This window comes from Sciurus vulgaris (genome assembly GCF_902686455.1).
Source record: "Sciurus vulgaris genome assembly, chromosome: 18".
In the NCBI taxonomy this organism is placed as follows: Eukaryota; Metazoa; Chordata; class Mammalia; order Rodentia; family Sciuridae; genus Sciurus; species Sciurus vulgaris.
Window position 1 is genome coordinate 21927178 of NC_136479.1, and position 19208 is coordinate 21946385.

General features: G+C 51.1%; 1 protein-coding gene across 6 annotated transcripts; it reads right to left on the reverse strand.

The window, feature by feature from the left end:
* Positions 1–824: 824 nt before the first annotated feature.
* TAOK2 (TAO kinase 2) lies at positions 825–19175 on the reverse strand. Of its 6 annotated transcripts, none has more exons than XM_079121552.1 (19): positions 18426–19175; positions 15225–15391; positions 14976–15047; positions 14779–14880; positions 14267–14312; positions 14047–14143; positions 13799–13912; positions 13611–13702; positions 11485–11578; positions 11307–11388; positions 10322–10489; positions 9904–10182; positions 9551–9712; positions 7563–7928; positions 7266–7469; positions 6706–6945; positions 3347–3559; positions 2186–2368; positions 825–2103 (listed from the first exon to the last, which is right to left on the reverse strand). In XM_079121552.1, exons 2-19 carry the CDS (start codon positions 15354–15356, stop codon positions 1582–1584), a joined length of 3168 nt encoding a protein of 1055 aa, XP_078977678.1. In that variant the 5' UTR covers positions 15357–15391; positions 18426–19175; the 3' UTR covers positions 825–1581. The 6 variants fall into 6 exon arrangements, with proteins under 6 accessions (XP_078977678.1, XP_078977679.1, XP_078977680.1 ...); XM_079121553.1 differs by having other exon boundaries at positions 9904–10164; positions 18426–19125; XM_079121554.1 differs by lacking the exon at positions 825–2103 and adding an exon at positions 2505–2610 and having other exon boundaries at positions 2226–2368; positions 18426–19126.
* Positions 19176–19208: the final 33 nt, after the last annotated feature.

The following is a 19208-nucleotide window of genomic DNA, read 5'->3' on the forward strand; positions in this document are numbered from 1 at the left end:
AATGGATTCAGGGACAGTTGGTATTTATGTCTTCTACTTCACAGGCACTTTCTCCAGGAGCTGACTGACTCAGCCTTGTAGGAGTAGGTATAGGTCTTAGACCTGACTGATCAGTCAGGGCCCTATAGGCATCTGTCAGAACTCTTCTTGTTGAGGCTGCTAAGTAAGATAAAAAGTGTGAGCTGCCAAGGATATGAGTGAAGTGGGCTTTCTGAGAATTTTTGCCAAAGGAAAGCAGAGGAAAAAAGGTTGATGACCTCCTTTGAGGTCCTGGACCCAGTCATACCTGAAAAGTCATTAAAATCACTAGAATTTTGCTGGGCATGGTAGCATACACCTGTAATCCCAGTAACTCAGGAGGCTGAGGCAGGAGTTTCACAAGTTCCAGGTCAGTCTCAGCAACTTAAATGAGACCCTGTTTCAAAATAAATAATTAAAAGGTCTGGGGACGTAGCTCAGTGGTGAAATGCCCCTGGGTTCAATCCCCAGCACCAAAAGTAAATAAATAAATGGAATTTTCAGTTACACAGCCCAGTACATTTTGTTTAAATAAAGTCAACTGCTGGACATGGTGCCGTATGCCTGTAATCCCAGCAACTTAGGAGGCTGAGACAGGAGGACTGCAAGTTCAACACCAACCTCAGCCTAAAACAACTTATCAAAACTCTGTCTCAAAAAATAAAAAGGGACGTGGATATGGCTCAGTGATTAACTGCCACTGGGTTCAATCCCTGGCACCAAAATAAATTACAAATTAACACTATCGCTTTGCCTCTGAACAGGCTTTCTTACGCAACTTAAGACAGAAAGGGTGAGTCCTGGGGTCTGTTAGAATAACCAACAGTTTATTAAAAGCTTGCCCTGGGGCTCTGTGCCAGCCCCACAGCTGAGAGGGGCTCCCACGACTGCCCCCAGGCCCAGGAGCAGCCCTTTCCAAGGTCCTTCCCTTGTTCCCCCGCCCCAGCCCTGACCCCAGTTTAAAAAAAAAAAAAGAAAACCAAAAACAAAACAAAACAAAACAAACAAACAAAAAGGACAAGACGGCACAGGACGTCAGACAGCAACAGGGGAATGGAGAGACCCAGGCATCCTGACCCCAAGACCCCATCCTGATCCTTCTTTCCAAGGAAGGCCTCCTATTCTCCCTGCCTTGGGTCCCAGACCCACTCTACCACTTCCCAGGTCTGGGAGCCCTGTTGTCCCCAGTCCATGGCCCCATAGAAAGGGTAGTATAGTTCTCTGAATATAATATATCTAGACCCACCCTTCCCCTCCCCCAGGGGACTAGATGAATATTTGACACGCACAAACTCCCTCCTTTCCCAGGCGGTGATGGAGGGAGACCCTGGCACCATGGTGGGGAGGCAGGGTTCCCGGTCAGCCTTGGGGCACCGATACCCAAGCTGGCCTGGGGCCATTGGCCAGCCCCAAGAAGCTCATGAGATGAGGAGGTCTGGGGGGAGTTGGAGCCAACATCCTGTCCCCACCACCCTTGGGTGGGCCTCAAGCTTACTGCCTGCCAGGATCAGGCTCTGCCCACCCCCACCCTTGCCCCACTCCTCTGCTCATTCATCCTGCACTTCAGGAGTAGAAGTGGGAGGAACCGTTGAGGATGTGGGAAGCGACACTGGTACTGCGACTCAGAGGACCGGGCACTGCTGCAGCAGGGGGGCCCACGTTCTCACTGCCACTGCCCCCTGAGGCTGCCCGCCGCAAGGGCTGGGGGCTGTTTCTTAGCAGCAGCAGGGCTCCACCACGGGGTGTTCCACTCTGTGTTGGGGGCCCCAGCCAGTTTGGAGGACCTGGAGGAGCCAGCAGCGATGGCTGACGCCAGGCTGGTGGAGGCATGCCTGGTGGAGGAGGACCATGGCTCCAGTGTGCCCCTGAGCGAGGAACAGGGCGGGAGGGCCAGGCAGGGGCAGGGGGTGGAGCAGGATAGCCCTGAGCAGCAGCCTCAGCTGGGATGCCCCCCAGAGCCATACTGGAGAAGCCCAGCCTCATGCTCTCAGCATCGAAGGCCTCGATCTCACGGGCCTGCCGCTCAAGCAAACTCCGGATTCGCTCGGAGCGCCCTGTCTGCAGGGCCAGCAGCTCTTCTTCCACCTGGGGCACCCAGAACAGGGGTTAGAGTCCCAGAGCGGGGAGCCTGCCCTCCCTACCGCATCCTGGAGGTCAAGCCCCTTACCCGCTGCTCCAGCAATGCCCGCCTCAGAGCTACTCTCTGCTCCAGTTCCCGCAGCTCCCTCTCATGCTGGCTCTCTGTGCGGATCTTGATCTTACTCTGGTAAGCATTGAGCAGCTCCAGCTCTTGTTGAAGCTGCTGCCGAAGAGCCTGGAACTCTGCCTCTTGGGTCTCATCAAGCCGGAGCTGGAGGATAGGGAGAACGAGTTTTAGGGACCTCCTCCCTGACCCCCACAATCCTCCCCTGCCCCAGGTAGGCCTGGGCCCTAAGGTTGCAAGAAGCAGCGGTCTCAACATCTATCAGAATGGAAGATGGTCATACCCTGTGCACAGCAATTACACTTGCAGGAATCTATCCCCCTGGTATACTTGCACATGTGCTGGAGATGTTCACGGAAGCGTTGTGATAGCAAAATACTGGAAACAACCTAAATGTCCACCAATAAGGGATGGGTTAAATAAATTATGGTACAGTCATACCATGGAAAATTCTACTCTGTAAAAAAAAAAAAAAAAATGATATGTGTACTGACATGGAAAGATGTCCAAGAAATTTTAAGTGGAAAAAAGGAAGTTAGAGAACAGTATGTAAATTGATTCCACTTGTGTTTGAAGTATTTACATAATTTTCCAAAAATAATTGGAAAAAAATCTAAATGCACTTAATCATTAACAAGTTACCTCTGAGAGGTAGGATTGGGTGACAGAATGGGGCACTGACTCCTTACACTTCATGGGCATTTTAAACAGCCCACTCCAGTGTTGTGTGTGGTCAGTATTTAGAACAGCAATCTTCCAAATCTGAAGTTTGAGTAAATTGGCCTGAGGGCCACACTCATGGTTATTTGCTCCCTGTGTACATTAAATTAACTCAGGCCCAGGAAAAAAAAAAAAATCAGAGCCACTTTTCCTTGGTGATTCTTGGGAGAGTAGGCAGGATAGCTTTGTTAAGACCTTAAGAAAATACTAAAAGAAATAAAACCATTAAGAAGAATATGAAATAACAAACCATCGTTAGCAAGGTACACTAACAGTAAGAGTATCCAAGTTTCCTATGTACACAAGGCCCCAGCTCTGTTCACACCTCCTACCTTCCATTGCCCATAACTAAACTGGAAAAAGGCCAACCTCTACCGTGGTCCCTCCCAGGCCCCCAGGCCTCACCGCCTGTGAGCTGAGCATCTCTGAGATGGACTGGTCATACTGCTCGGCCAAGATCGCCAGCTTGCGGGTCTGTTCTTCCTTGAGCCGCTTAAGGAGGCTCTTGTGCTGAGCTTTGGGCGTGGTCTCCAGCAAGTGTGCCCGCAGAGCCTTGTACTGCCGAGTCTGGATCTTACACGTCTCCTGGAACTGCTTCTTGATCTGCAGCTCCTTAGACTGTGCAGTGGATGGATCAAGGGGAAATGGGGGCAGGGAGAGGGAGAGGAGGAGGAGAAAGAGGAGGAACAACCAGGGAAAAGGGGGAGAAGAGGAGGAGGAGGAGAGGAGACAGAAGCAGAGACAGGGAGAGGGAGAGAAACAGAAAACATGTTAGACAGAGGGGGCGGGGGGAGCTGTATACAGACAGACATGGAGAGATGGGATTGTATTGAGAGAAATCAGGAAGATTTCAATGGGCAAGAGATGTGGAGAAAACAAGACAGGTTCCAAAAGCTCCTCCAGAGTTGGGTGGAATACCATGAGGAATGTCAGAGTTCTCAGACAGGGAATCTTCAGAGGACTGAGTGCACAAAAGCAGCTTTGACCATGCAGAAGGAGAAAACATGACCTCAGGATAGCTTGTGAGCAAACACAAGAATGTGCAAAGGAATGATAAGACTGTGTCACACAAAACACCCACAGAAGGCAACACAACTAAGAACAGAAAGGAGGTCCCAGGTCCAGCACCTCAAGAGAGGAAGGAAGGAAAGGAGAAGCATTGAGCTGAGAAATGGATAGAAGGGATTGCCCTGTTTGGGGCCACAGAAGGGAAAGGGGAAAGGGAGGTGACCAGAAAGGGCCTGACAAGTTCAACAGGCCAGCAGCTGCCACCTGACCAGATCCACATTCCAGCCCAGCCCCTATGCATTCAGCTCCCACTCCAAGCCCACAACCAATCCCAGTCCCAGAGCCCACACAGTTCTGCCTGGCCCCTCAGCTCACCACCCTCAACCGTGGAGGGTTTCCAGCACCGGCCCCCCACCCCAACCCTCTAGGCTAATGTCTGATGCAGGAGAGAGGTACAGCTCCCAAACAGAAGGGAACATGTAGGCAGTGGGTTGGGAGAAAAGGTAGGGGACAAGATGACCAAAGGACCTGGACCCTAAGGGCTCTCTGGAAGGGACCCACAAACAGGAGAACTATGGGACCAATAAGTTCCATGGAAGCTCCACAGGGGCCCAGAGCCCAGGGCTGGTGGTGGTCATGGTGCAATGAAGCTATGAGGCAGAGAGGATGAGGCTGAGGAGTGAAAGGGGTTGAGATAACGTAGATGGGGTGAAAAGGTCATGGAGCTGAGGGCCAAGGGTCCAGATTGGGGGCAAACCAGGAGGCTAGGCGGCAGGACAAAGCAGACAGAGGCAGCCTGGGCCAAAGGTACAGTTCCGCTCAGATATTTTATTTGTGTTTGTCTTTTTTTCTTTTTCTTTTTTTTTTTTTTTTTTTTTTTTTTGGTGGGGGGAAGGGGACAGGTTGGAAGGGAGACAGAAAAACAAAATCAAAGAGGAGAAAAAAACAAAACAAAACAAAACAAAAAAAAACATGACTCTTCCCACCCAGCACCACCCCTGGCCCCAGGCCTGCATTGATGAGGGTGAGGATGAGCACACACACAGCGGGAGCACAGCAATAACTTAGGGGGGCAGAACACAAAGTGTGACTTCTGGACTCTGTGGTGGAGGTGGCTGCCTGTCTAGAGGTCAATGGGCTTGGCTTGGGGGAGGGAGGGAACATACTGAAGAAGGAGTGGGGTGAAAGGGAGGGGAGGACCAGGGACTGGAGAAACTTCACTGAGTCATGGGAGATAAAGTGCTTGATGCTCTAGATTTGGGCTGGGGAAGGACTAGAGTTGGTTACCTCCAGGGAGGCAGGGCCCGGAATTGGCGATTCCGGGATCTCCGCCCAGCTAGAGTGCTTGGATGTGGCTGGCGGGAGGCGGGGGGCCCAAATCTGCGTTGGTTGCGTGGTAGCAGCCGGGGTATCCGACTAGGCCTTTCACCCCGAAGCAGCCCCCAGCTGGCCAGTGTGTGAATGGCCCAGGGAGGCAGGCAGGAGGCTAAGCCCTGGCTAGCCCGTGCTAGGCGCCAGTTCCAGCCCTTGCACAGAGCCCAGACCTTTGCCAACAGGGCTAGTGGGTGTTGAGCAGTGCGGAGATTGCCCCTCCGGGGCCCAGGGACAGGCAGGCGGCTGCGGAAGCCATCCTTGTTGGTCTTGGGGTACAGTGCAAACAGGCCCCGGTCCCCCACAGCCCCACAGCCCTGTAGGGCCCGGAAGACCATGGGCGACAGACGCAGCAGAACCCGCAACCAGAGACGAGAGATGCCCCGGCGCATCCGAGGGCCCTGCTGCCGCACCCACTTGCCCCCAGCTGCCATAGCTGCCAGAGGTAGAGCCAAGCCTGGCCAAGCTAGAAGCCAGGCAGCCCCAAGGCCCAGAGGCACACCCATAAGGCCTCGGCGCCAGCTCAGGCCTAGAACAGCCCCTAGTGCGGTGCACTGGGCCAGGAGAAGGAACAGACTGGGAGGCAGGTTCAGGGCTGTACAAAGGAGCAGGTAAGAGGCCCCTAGGCCAACCAAGCCCACCTCAAGGGCCAGCAGAGCCGCCTGCAGGCCACCTCCACCCTGGGCTGCCAGCATTGGGAGCAGAAGTAGTAGTAGTAAGGGCAGGAGGCCAGAAGAGGACCCCACAGCAAAGGAGAGGCCAGCCAGGAGGCCATGGGACAGGAGTCCAGGGAGCTGGCTAGCAGGACCAGGCCTCAGGTGTGGTGGAGGAGGCTCTGGAGGGATGTCTGGAGAAGGACAGCCATCTCCAGGATCCCTAGGGGTTCCAATTGGAGCCCCCTCTTCCTCTTCTTCCTCCTCCTCAGGGACTGGAGTCAGTGCTGGACCTTGGACCCAGCCCAGATCAAACTCCTCATCCAGAAGGCTCCCATCCTCCTTCCCCCACAGTGCCCATGCCCCAGTCTCCTCCTGGCCAATAATGCTTCTCTCCTGGGGTGTCAGTGAGGGAACTCTAAGCTCCTCTATCTCCTCCTCAGGCAGATCCCAATCTTCCTCATTAACTGGACTCCTATGTTTTTGTTGACTGGGACTAAGGGTTCCTGCTCCTTCCCCCAAAATCCTCTGCTCCTCTGGCTCCAAGGTGGCCCCTTCCTTTCCCAGAATCCTTCTCTCTGACACTGCTTCCTCCTCCTCTCCCAGAATCCTTTGGTCCAGGACTGCCTCCTGGCCAGATGAGCAGAGCTGCTCTTGACTAGGGGTGCCTGAGCTGGGTGGTCCCAGAGCCCCAGTAATGGGGAGGCCCGGGGGGCGCTGGCCTGCACGTACTTTGAGGCTCTTGGGTTGCTGGCGAACCTGGGCTGCATGCTTCTGCCGCAACTCTTGCTCACGTCGCTTGTTGTACTCCAGCTGATTGCCCAGTTCCGTCTGGTGCTGCAGGCGGGTGAGCTCAGCCCGTGTGCGCTGGACGGCCTGGAGCTGCCGTAGCTCCAGCTCTCGGGTGGCCTCATGCTGCCGCAGCAGCAGTGCACACTCCAAGTCCTTCTGTGTCTGTTTCTTGTTCAAGTCCTGAGGTAGAAGGGAGGCAGGGCCCAGGGCCTGGTCAAGGAACCTTGTTGGTGTTCAGGAAGTAAAAGTCCAGCACTGCCTGGGGGTAGCGTGGCGATGAGGGCTGGCTCTCGTCTGATGTGGGAATAGGGGCCTAAGGACCTCTATAAGGATTCTAGTAGGATCTGTGGGGATGGAAAGCCAGAGGGATACTAACAAGAAGCTAACCCACAGCACCGTGAGGGCACAGGGGGAAGACGACACAAGTGTGGTAAATGAAAAAGGGGAAGTGCTGAGAATTATGACTGAGTTGGACAGGAAGGGCAGGTGGGGTATCCTACCTCTCGCAGTAGGTCCTGGTCGAGGCTGTGACGTGCCAGTAGCATCTTGCGCTTGTACTGGCGACACTGCAGCTCAAAGTACTGTCGCTGTCGCCTCAGCAGCCCTGCTTCCTCCTCTGCCTGGCACTGCTGTAGCTGTTCCTTCTGCCGCAGAAGCCACTCAGCCTTCTCCCGCTTAGGTGTGCTGGGGTTCTCCTGGAGCTCCTGGGTGAGAACAACGGAAGAGCAAGGTCAGAGCTGGCCTGCCTGCACACTTGGCCTGCCATCAGCCTGCCCACCATGGCAGTCCTAGCCCACCTCCTTTAGCTGTTCCTTCCGAAGTTTGTAGGTGCGCTTCTGTGCCTCCAGCAGGGCAGCTAGCTCCTTCTTCTGCTGTCCAAGGATGTGCTGCTGGAACTTTCGTTCCTCAGCCTGGGCAGCTCGTGCCTCCTTCTCACCAATGGCCTGGTGCCTCCGGGCCAGCTTTTCAGCCTCAGCCCCAAAGCCAGCCCGCTGTGCCTCAAGTTCCCGCTGCAGTCGTGCACTATGCTCCTCCCGTTCACCCCTCAGCCGGGACTCAAGGGCGAGCAGCTGCTTCTGATGCTGTCGCCGCATCCGCTTATAGCCACTCAGCTGCTCCCGCAGGGCCGAGTCCTGCTCATGCTCCTGGATCTGACGGCTGACCTGGGTGGGAGAGAGTATAAGTGGGACTCAGCCCTAGCCCAGGAAGATCATGGATTTCAGACTCGCTGCACTTGTTCTCATTGTGTACACTCCTCACACTTAGCCTCTCAGCTGTTTCCTCAAATGGATAAGGGAGACATTATCTACTCATGAGTTAGTGTGATCAAATAAGATGATAAAAGGCACAGGGCCTCCCACAAAAGCATGAACAATTAAAATTAGTTCAAGAGAATCAATAAGACAGCCAGGTGCAGAATGGAGGCTGAGGCAGAAGGATTGCGAGTTCAAGGACAGCCTCATTTAGCAACTTAGTGAGACCCTGTCTCAAAATTAAAAAATAAAATGGGAAGGCTTAGTAGTAAAGCACATTGGGTTCAATCCTCAGTATTATTAAAAAAAAAAAAAAAAAAGAAAAAGAAAAAGAATAAACCTGACCTGGGCTCAAATCCCAGTTCTGCCATTTACTAACCATATGATCTCAAGCGGTTTACCTTTTCAAAGCATTACTTCCCTCTTCTGTTACATGGGGCAACAATATCTCCTCCCAGCGTGCTGTGTAGACAAATTCGATACATAGGGAACAGAATCTACAACACTCAGGAATAGTAAGTATTGGCACCTACTCCTTCAGCAAGACAAGGGGCCCACTATAGTCCCAGGAGCTAAGCTGGGATATGGGTCCGAAGATGCTAGAACAGAAATACTTGTCCTGAATGTCTTCCCCAATGGTTGACCTCTGGTCCCATCTTCGACTGTTCTGATAGTTGGCCAAGGCCTTGAACGTCACACTTCTCTGCACAGTACCACAAAGCACCAAGCACTCCAGGAGCTGAAGCACCAGCCACAGGAAGAGACTGTAAGAACGTATTGGACCTACCTACTGGTTGGCCTCTAAGAAGATTATCAGTACTCAAATTAAGCTCCATGGGAATGTGATCCAAAGGTTTACTAAAGGCATGAATGAAAAACTACATTTTATGAAAAGTCTAATACCTTATCCTGTGAACTGTGAAAAAGATTGCCATGATTGACTTTAGGAAAGGACCAAGGTTTTTCTTACAGGATCTGGCACCCACCCAAAGGTGCCTAGGCAACCAGTGGCAATGGCCCATCTCCCAAATGGGATCTGAACCTCTTCCCACCAGGACAGCAGGATACACTAAATGCAGGCCTTGTGTGTGGGCTTGACAGCCAATCACTGAAGTAAAGCAGATCCCTGGATACCGCCTTCCCTCAGTGACAGAAGTTCATCAAGCTACCATAACACCTTCAGGAGTATCACAGCAGGCTGGACTTGACTGTGAACAGGGTATGAGGCACCTGACTGGCCAGCAGAGCCTGGGAACACCCCCAGATGTTATTTCAACCAGGCCACAAAAATGGGAGTAAAGAGTTTGCCAACATATAAATACCCAGACTGGGTAATGTGACCAAAACAGTGTTCTGATGGAAGAGAGAAGAAGGGTCAATGAGAGAAGGTAAGAGACAGCAACAGAGCAAGGGCAGAATCTGAATTTAATCATGGGATATTAAAGGAACAGTCTTTGCTGAACTTCATTTGGAAAATCCAGGTGACAGAAAAAAGGACAGTGAACCAGCTGAGTGAAGATGGCCACACTTACCAGGGAGGCAGTACGGATGGTGGCAAAGTGGTCCCGGTTGCGGCAATAGGCTCGGCGGCGGGCAGAAGAGGTGGTGGAGGTGGGAGCAGGGGCTGCAGGTGGCTGGAGTGGGCCTGGGGTTATCTCTGGCTGGTAGGGGTCATCATACAGGTTATCAGAGCCCTAGAGGAAGGGAAGGGGGAAAGGATGCCTGAAGCTCAGAACACACTGGGCCCAAAGGGAGTTTACAGCAGGAACCTGTTCAGATTTAGAGGAAGAGTCATCAGGCTAAGAGAGGAAAAGCTGGGAACTCAGGCAGTTCCTGAGCAGAACAGCATGAACTCAGCCACTTGTCCCTCAGGCCTGCTACATACCGGCAGCCGGTGGATGATGGAGCTGTGGGAGGTGACTGTGTGCTCCCCCTCCTGCATCATGGCCATCTCTCGGGCTTCAGGGCCTTCCTCTTCCTCCTCTTCTTCCTCCTCCTCTTCCTCATCCTCCTCATTGTCTGAGGCATCTGCTAGGCTGTTGACTGAGCTGCTCTGGCTGGAGGCGCTGATGGACATGCTAGGCACTGAGTGGCTACTCTCTAGACTGGTCAGTGTCCCCGCCCGGTGCATGTAGGGCTCTGCTTCCTGTGAACAGGGCGTGGGCTGTTGGGCAGGGAAGGGGAAGGACAAGGGGAGTGTGCATGGAGATAGCACGAAGAGACAGAGGGTGTGAAGAGATGTTGGGAAGCGGGGCTAAGTCAAGCATGGGGGTTAAGGAAGGTGGCAGGGCAAGCTGGGTCACCTCCTCCTCTTCTGGGGCCTCAGCGCCAGGGCCATTAGGTGCCTCTTGGAACAGAATCTTCTTCATCTTGCGGTACTGCAGGTTGTCCAGTTCCCGCACAGCATCCTTGGTCCTCTGGATTAGGTCCATGATGACTGTAGGTGGCCGCTCCCGGAGCACAAAGCGGTGCTGGGGGAAGAGAACACTGAGGCCTGCTCCTGACTCCCCAAGCCCCATAATCCATGGTTCTTGGCATTTCCTCTGCCCTGAGGCCTTCCCCTGAGGCCCACACCCACTAAGGGATGATACTGGCCTCCTTTCAACCCCTCCTCCCACAACAATTTTCTCTACCACCCAGTCTACTCCCCAGTTTCAAATTCCTCCAGGAATGGCTGATAGTTAAGACAGTCAAGAGATCTGGATTCTAGTCCAACTACACTGCCAAAATGCCATGTTACCTTGGATATGTGACAAGGTCTCTTTGGCCCTCATAAAATTTCTTACAATTATAAAACAAGTAGGTCAAACTAGATAGTCTAAGTCAGTTCCCAACTAGGGCTCCTAAGGCTCCCCTGGATCTGTGAAAGGAAAGAGGCTCCTCTACTTTTGCTAGTTCAAAACCTAACAGAAATCATACATTTACCCGTGATAAGGCTACATGGGCTTTTGGCTTGAATTAGATCAGTGTGGTAACCCTTGTCACATGCTGACCAGAAGCTCTGGTTCGCAATTATGTACATTGTTTATTAATAAAAGATGGGAAAACAAAATATTACTTAATAAATTAAGGCATTACTTAACAAACTAAAGCATAATTATTACTTAATAAATTGAGATAGACAAAATCTTACAAAACAGAGAGTCTATCAGGTACAGGGACTAGAGGTGGGAACTCATAAATGAAGTGCTTGATAGAGGAAGAACTGGGAACCACTCATTTCACTGAGGGTTTCTGTAGCTCTACCAAGCTACAGTTCTAGAATAATGTAGGCCAGCAAACACTCACCTTCAGAAGAACCTCTGAGGTTGGTCTGTCTTGAGGGATTTTCTGAAGACAGGAGTCAACAAAATTCCGGAAGTACTCAGACCTAGAAGTCACAGAAGATGGGAGACAGGTAGGGAGGGCATAAGTCAGGCAGCTAACCCCATAGTTAACCCTTGGGCCCAGGAATCCTGATCCTCACCAGTGTCCTGATTGGAGCACGGGGGACTCATTCTGTGCAATATGGTATAAGGCACTCATCGCATTCATGTTAAACAGCGGTGGTTTCCGTTCCGCTATAAAAAGGTCAAGGGGGAGAAGGTGAGAGATGACAGGTGAGCAAAGGAGAACCCAGAGAACTGAAGTTCAAATCCCCGCTCTCTTGCTGCATGACCTTGAGCAATTCCCATAATCCTATTGAGTCTCAATATCTTTGTCTGTAAAATCCAACACTTATCCTCTCCACTGCAGATAGGTGGAGCATGGATCAAAGAAAATGACCTATACAAAAGCACCAAAAACAGGCAGAAGGAAGCTCATTCACTTAGCCCAACTAACACTTATTGGGTACCAAATGAGAACAAAAAACTTGCTAAATATTATGGCACAGGAAGACAAATAAAAGAATCAGTTCTTGCCTTCAAGGAACTTCCAGTCTAAAAAGATTAATTAGAACTGGACAAGTAATACTGAGTTAAAGGTATTAACTGGAGTAAGAGAGAGAAAGGTGAACGGCTAGAAAGTTGATGGTGTAATGGTGTAATGAGCTAGTATACTCCCAGGGAATTCAGGGAACGTCTTTTTGGAAAGAGGGATGTTGGAAGTAGGCTTTACATTAGAAACTGTGACCCAGAAAAATGTTTGTTATTTATGCTTCTGGTCCAAACAGTGATTTTTAAAAATTAACTGCAAATAATAACTCACTAATAATCTAAATTTCCACTTCTCTTAAAAAATTTGACCTGGTGAAATTGAGTTTATAGTCCCACATTAACAATGAGAAGGAGCTAAGCACTCTTTCTATGGGAATGCCACTTTCCAGGGTGCCAGCCCCTCTTCCACACTGCTTCTCTGATACTAATTCTGAGTATCATAAGTTGACACAGTTAAGCCCGATGTGGCTCCCCCTCAACAGCAGAGAACTATTTCTTTGGATCCACGTCTCTATCAAAATGTAGGAATACAATGAATTGATCTAGCTTTTTTTTCTATGTGGCCTGTTTCCTAAGTTTTCATCACCTGCTGGCCCTGGCTGCAAATGGTAAATGTAGACTATGGAGATGGAGGGAAAGGGCACATTCAAATCTCTGATCTCAGGCACAGGGCATGATACAAACCAAGGCAAGAAAGTGGGAAAGTTCACAACCATGGAGTAGAGCATGTGAAGGAGACAGTCAGTCTCTAGGAAGCAGAGCACCTATCCTGGTATAAGGAAGGACCCCATCAATGATCCCTACTGGCTTCAGTCTTGCAGGCAATGAGGAGCCACTGATGGCTGAGTAGTGAGTGAAAACTACACTGGGCTTAGGCAAATCTCTAAGGCACCACTATGAAAGAGACTAGAAGGAAGAAGAAACCAGTGGTAGAAAAGATCACTGCAGGAAATTGTTGGTAAGGGCAACTAACAGCAACTCTTTCTTGGACAACTGGCATTGAGTTGGGAGGTTTTTACCTCATTAAATGGTTACTTCAGTAATGAGGGATGCAGGGATGAGAACTCTGACATGGCTTTGATGAAGTCCTCATGAACTCACTTGGGCCTAACTCAGCCTTCTTACTCACTCTTCTGCATTACAATGCTTGAGTCAGTCGCCCATGCTTGCTCTTACCCGTACATGATGCTCTGTTTGGAATGTTCTTCCCTCTACCTTTCCAGCAGCTATTATTTGTCTTGTGGGCCTGTTTAAACATCTCTGCTATAAGGAGGCCTTCCTCAGCCCCTACACTCGATCGAGTCCATTGTTTCATGTCTGTACCACTCCTAGAGCTTCTCCATTCAGCTTTCATCACACAGAGAGAAAATATAACTGGCTTCCTCAACTAAATATAAGTTCCATGAGAGCAGGAACCTCGTTCACTACTATGCCCTCAGAACCTAGCACAGTGTGTGCCACACAGCGGACACTCAAAGGAGTGATGACTACTACAAAATATTTAGGTCAAAGAAATGGCAGAATTTGAGAGTTTCTTAAATTGAGAATCCATGGTAGAATCAAAATGTACAAAAGCCTGGAAGGCCTTGGGATCCCCTCCTCCTAGGATGGGGATAGTAATAGAAAGGAGCAGAGAAGAAAGAGGATAAGGGAGCAGCAAGGAGGTCATCCTTACCCAGCTCGATGCAGGTTATCCCCAAGGACCAGACATCTACTTTGCCATCATACTGCCCCTCATCCATTGCCAGGATCACCTCTGGAGCCATCCTGTGAGAATGGTCAAGAGAATAAGGCTTAAAACCACCCCTGCAACACTTACCCCTAGCATCCCAGCTTTCTCTACTTACGAACACTCTCACTCACCAGTATGGGGTGCCCACAAAGGAGTTGGCGGGTGCCATGATGGACGCGGAGCCAAAGTCCCCCAACTTCACTAAGCCTGGCTCTGAGAGTAGGATGTTTCCAGCCTTCACATCCCTGCCAGAGGCAAAGTTCAGGGGCGAAATGTGTCTCAGGAAGGCTAGGCAGAGGATTTAGCAGTTTCCTATAACCACGTAAAACAAGGGTGTCAGACAGATGATGATACCCAGCCACTGTCAGCACTGCTGTACCTATGGATCATGTTGTGGGAGTGCAGATACGCCAGGCCCTGGAGTGCTCCGTGGGTCACAGCTGCAATTTCTACCTCCTGAAGAGGCTTCTTGTGAACTAGTGAGGAGGGAGAGAAAAATATCAGGTTAAGGAAGTCCATAGTTAGAACTGGAATGAGCTCCCTTTATCCCTTCCCCTCAGCTCTTTTTGATCCTACTTATTGGCCATCTCGTCACTTACCTTCTAGAAGGTCTGAAGCTGAGCCCAGGCAATACTCCATCACCAGCTAAGGAAGGGGCAAGCATTAGATCAGAAGATCCTGGTCACCCCTGGCCCAGCTCCCTTGGGCAAAGATTCAAAACCTATCTTCTACTTAGGCATACCCCTTGAGGAAGGGCAACCAGAGAAAATGAGGGGGTGGTAGGAGAGATCCTAGAGTCAGGCCCTTCCCTAGAAAGAGCCCAAGACACTCACCACTACTCCCATCTGGATCCCTATAAAGTCCCATTCAATCTCCACCTCCTTAAGCCCACATGCCCTTTTCTGATTGCTAACAGTCTATTCATTTCTTGGACCAATCTCTCCTCCTAGATCAACCCTGCTGCTCAAGGGTTTGCCTGAAGACTACAGTGGTCAAGAAAAACTTCCTCTTTTCTAAGATCCCTCAACAGGGCCCACTTAGGAGACTGGACCAGGACAAGATGACACTGAGCAGGGGTAAAGATTAGGATGGAGTACAAGGGCCAGCTCACCCAAGCTGTGTGCTCCCTCAGGTAACAGCCCCGGTACTGAATGGTATTGGGATGCCGGAGCTTCTGTAAGAACCGCACCTCCTTAATGATGTCCTGCCATTTCTAAAAAGAGGCCAGGGTAGGAAGGGGTCACCCAGTGTACATCTTGTGATTGGGGTCCCCTCCCGACCAACAAGGTCTTAATGAGCCTGACTCACCTCATTTGATTGCTTTCCGCTATATGACATCTTCTTGATGGCCACCACCTCACTATTCCGGACATCCCGGGCCTAGAGGATCAGACCAGTGGGTAGGAAGACCCCCCACTGAGCACAAGGTAGAGAAGTCTTGCTCGCTGAGTTGAGAGGGCAGGAAAGGCTAGAGTGGTGTAGGAGGGCTGTCTAGAGGTCTACAGAGTTAAGAATAGAGTCCCCACCCCTACTTTACCCTCTCAAGACCCAACTCACAAAGTACACAGCTCCAAAGCTGCCATGGCCAATTTCTCGGAGGTCAGAGAAGAGCTTTTCAGGGTCATCCTTGAAGAAGAGCTCAGCCACATCGGGGTCCTTCAGGCTTCCAGCCCGGCCCCCAGCTGGCATGGTGGCCCCTGGGGCCCCTGAGAGTGGGGCCTGGCCTGGAGAATAGAGATGGGAGTCTTAGAGCAAGGACAGGGCCTGCAGGGAGAGGAAGGAGCCCCCTCAAGTTCCTGCTTTCTCCTCCCCTCATTCACTGATGAGAGGGAGGCACTGCTGAGGAAGGGCAGGGGGAGATTATGAACAATATCAAAGCTCCAAAAAAATAAAGTTGCCCTGGCAACCAGATCACGGGGCCGGGTCCCTGGAGTCCCTAAAACTGCTAAGAAGACTCTGGGAAGTTAAGCATCCTCGCCACCACTCTCAGTCCTCAGCAAGTTCCCATTGCCTTGTATCTGTTATTTTCCCTCAAAGAGAAATAGGCCTCCCTGCCAGATCCCCACATGTCCTATCCCAAGTTCCATACCCCACAGATTTCTAGGCACCTTCCTCTTCCCCTTGGTGTCGAGGCTCCCTCCTCCCTCAACCTCTCACACCCTGAAAAAGAACAGGAAACAGCCAGGCCGGAGATGGTGGAAATCCGGCCATTGTATAAGTGGGTACAGGCCCACAGGGGCCAGGAGACTCACTCTCAAAAAGGGTAAGGACACTGTAGCTGGGAGAAGTTCTAGAATGGGAAGGAAAGTAATATAAATGACATCTAGCTTTGAGGGCTTCTCTGTGATCTGAACTGCGTTCCTTGTCCAATCCAACTGCTTGAGGAACACACATAGGTACAGGCATTTACTGGGTATGGATAGTAAGCACCTCACACTTGTCATCTCATTCAATCCTTACCAAAACCTTATGGGGAAAGTATTATCATTACCCCTGTTTTACAGATTAGAAAACTGGCTCAGAAAGGCTTAAGTGACTCGCCCAAAGTTGGTCCACCACCACCATGCTTTCAGAACAATCCTATGAAACCAGCAGGGTAGGATCAGAATTACCATTTCTCAGATGAAGTCACTGAGGCAGACAGGGAAAAAAAGAGTTCTCCATGGTCAGGGAACAGGACCTTCTTCCATCAGGCCTGCATGCTCAATATTCTCTCAGCTTGCCACTCCAAGCTCAGCCACCCTCCTACAGGAAGCCTCCTCTGACCAGCGTTTGGGGGAAGTTCCCAGAGTACCCACACACCCAAAGAAAGTTCCTGGAGGGCATTAGAACCAGGACCCTAGAGGGGCTTCCAGGGCAGGCTCCTAGCTGAACGCTTGTCAGAATTTAGGCACAAAGGAGACTTCAACAGCAAAGCTGGACTCCCAGAGCAGAATTCTAGTTACTTAAAAGCACCCAACAATTTTAGCATGTAATTATATTCTGTCAAGCATTGTTTCCTGTTGTGTTGTTAATTTTGTCTCCTCAGCCCAACTGGAAGCTGGAGGGCAAGTAGGGAGCCTGACTCTCCAGTGGGCCCCCAGGGTGCAGAGGGCTCAGAATAGCCTGGGAGGTTGATTGATTGCCCTCAACCCAGTCCTCAGCAGCTTCCAGGCTGCTCAAAGCAGGCCCCCTTCTCCCTTCTGCCAGCAATGGTGCCAAGCATCCCTCACCCCACTGCACACCCACACGCAAAGGCAGGTACTCACAACTTGCCAAGGGAATCTTCCTGAACTCTTTACCAGCACCAAGCCCAAGAATGCCAATCCAAAACTCCAGGCCACATGAAAGGGGTGCCAAGCATTGGCAAAACATCACACAGGTCCTCTTCCTCACAATAACAAACATTTGAGCAATCACCAAGGTCTGTGCTAAATCACAACCACCTTTTAAGACAAATAATGTTATCTCCATTCTGCAGACAAGGAACCCCAAATCTGTCTCTAAGCTGTACTACCAGCACATCCCAACTGCAATGTACAGCAACAGGACTTTGAATAAGTTCCTAATACTTTTTGGTTTTCTCTTATATTAAATGGATTACAGCATGGGACTGTTATGAGATTTCAATGAGATCTCATACTTAAGAACACTATGCAGACACTCAACATATGGATTTTTCCTTCTCTGCCCCCAGGGTTGCCACAAGTCTTTAATCCTTTAGGGGATCATCCCACCGCAACAGCTTGGCTTTAACTGTTAAGAGAAGCCACCATTTATCAGAAGGGAGAACCCTCTTAGGAAACCAAGCCAAAGTCTGGGATCAGGGTAAAGATGAAGGTCACAGTAGATACAAAAATCCATAAGGCAGAGGCTGGAGCCAGAGCCTTCAATCAGGCAAAGCTCTCGAGTATAACCCTCCTGGAAAGGAAGTTCATTTCACCCCCATTTTTAAACTTCACCTCAACTCATTTCTCCTATGGATCCCTGGCCCAGGCTCAGAAGAGATGGTAAGAAGCAGGTATGGATCATGGGGGCAAGACTTGATGGAGGGCTTGGGTAAAAATCCCCATTCTGCCACTCTGTGACCTTGGACAACCTCTCTGGACCTTAATCTTCTCAACTGTAAAACGGGAAGACAGCAATAAAAGGGTGAATGGTGGTGTGTGTGTGTGTGGGGGTATCGCATGAGAGAATGGATGCAAAAGTACTTTGTAAGGGATAGACCCATTGACAAATATATGAGATTATACCATCATAACAAGAGGTAGAAAAGAAGGTAACTGTAGCTGGGGGAGTATTGCCCAGCACCCCCTTCCACCCACTCTGCAAGGACAAGAAACCTAACCAGACCAAGCCTGAAAAGCAAATAAGCAGACCCACCACGGGATTCAGAAGCATGGGAATCAACACTCCAGAGCAGGAAAAAGGGAATCATGGAGGAGAAGATGGGGCTGCGAGGGGCAAAGAGAACAGGGTGAGAGGACATGAAGGCTGAAAACCCATCTGATTAGCTCAAGCACCCTAGGGCGTGACCCCTGCTGTCAGCAAAGACCCTGTCACCCACCTGAGGTCCCCCATCAACAAGGCACAATGAAGAAAAGAGGAAGTGGAAGAGGGTGGCAACAGAAGGCAAGGCTAGGCAGAGGTTGACCACTGACCAGCTGGGCTTCCCCATCCTGAGGAGAGAGCCTATCCAGGCCCAGGTTCTCAGAAAGGAGCACCTTTTCTTTTCAGTGCTAGACACAGGGACCCGCGCCCCTGCACCCCATGTCTCACCTGGTAGGGGTCACTATGGTGCCCCAGCGCCTCCGCTTCCGCCTGGAGTCCTCCAGCGGCTCTGCCAAGCAGGGAGAGGGGCAAGGAGACCTCTCCCCTTGCCACCTCTTCCTCGGCTTTCGCCCTTCCTGAGGGGCGGGCCCGGGAAGCCTCCCCTGGAGGGGAGGGGGTGACAACCTGATCTGACCTCGCGGTCCAGTCCTCCCCCAACTCGAGGGCGACAGTTGCTGAATCCCGGATTTGATTGTGGGGTATAAACCCCGTATATTTGCACGGGGAAAAAATGAATCCGATATTTGCAGGCCTGGGGAATGAACCCCGGATACTGGTGCACGCGGGGGCCTGAACCCCAGATATTTGAAATTCTATAAAACAGAGACCCAGGTTTTTAGAGGTTGGGACCCGAGTTCCAGATAGCTGGAATATGAGGACTGATACCTGGGTATTAGAGAAGCGAGGGGCCAAGCCCGGAAATTTTGGATCCAGGGGCCTGAGCCCCAGGTCTTCGGCAACCTACCGGGGGCCCACCCCGAGGACGTCCGGCAGCACGGCCCCACTCACGCCGGGGTCCGAGAGTGACAGCCCCCACTCCCGCCCTGGACTCCTCCCTCCCCCTTCCTCTCTCCTGAGGACAACTGAAAGACTATAGCTAAGGCGCTGCTGACGGTCCCCGCGCCCTCTCTCCCTCTCCTCTTTTCCGTCTTAGCCTCTCTCTGTACCACAGCCCCGCTCTCGTCCCGGTCTCCCTCTCCCTCTTCCTCCCAATTCCAAGATGGAGACCGG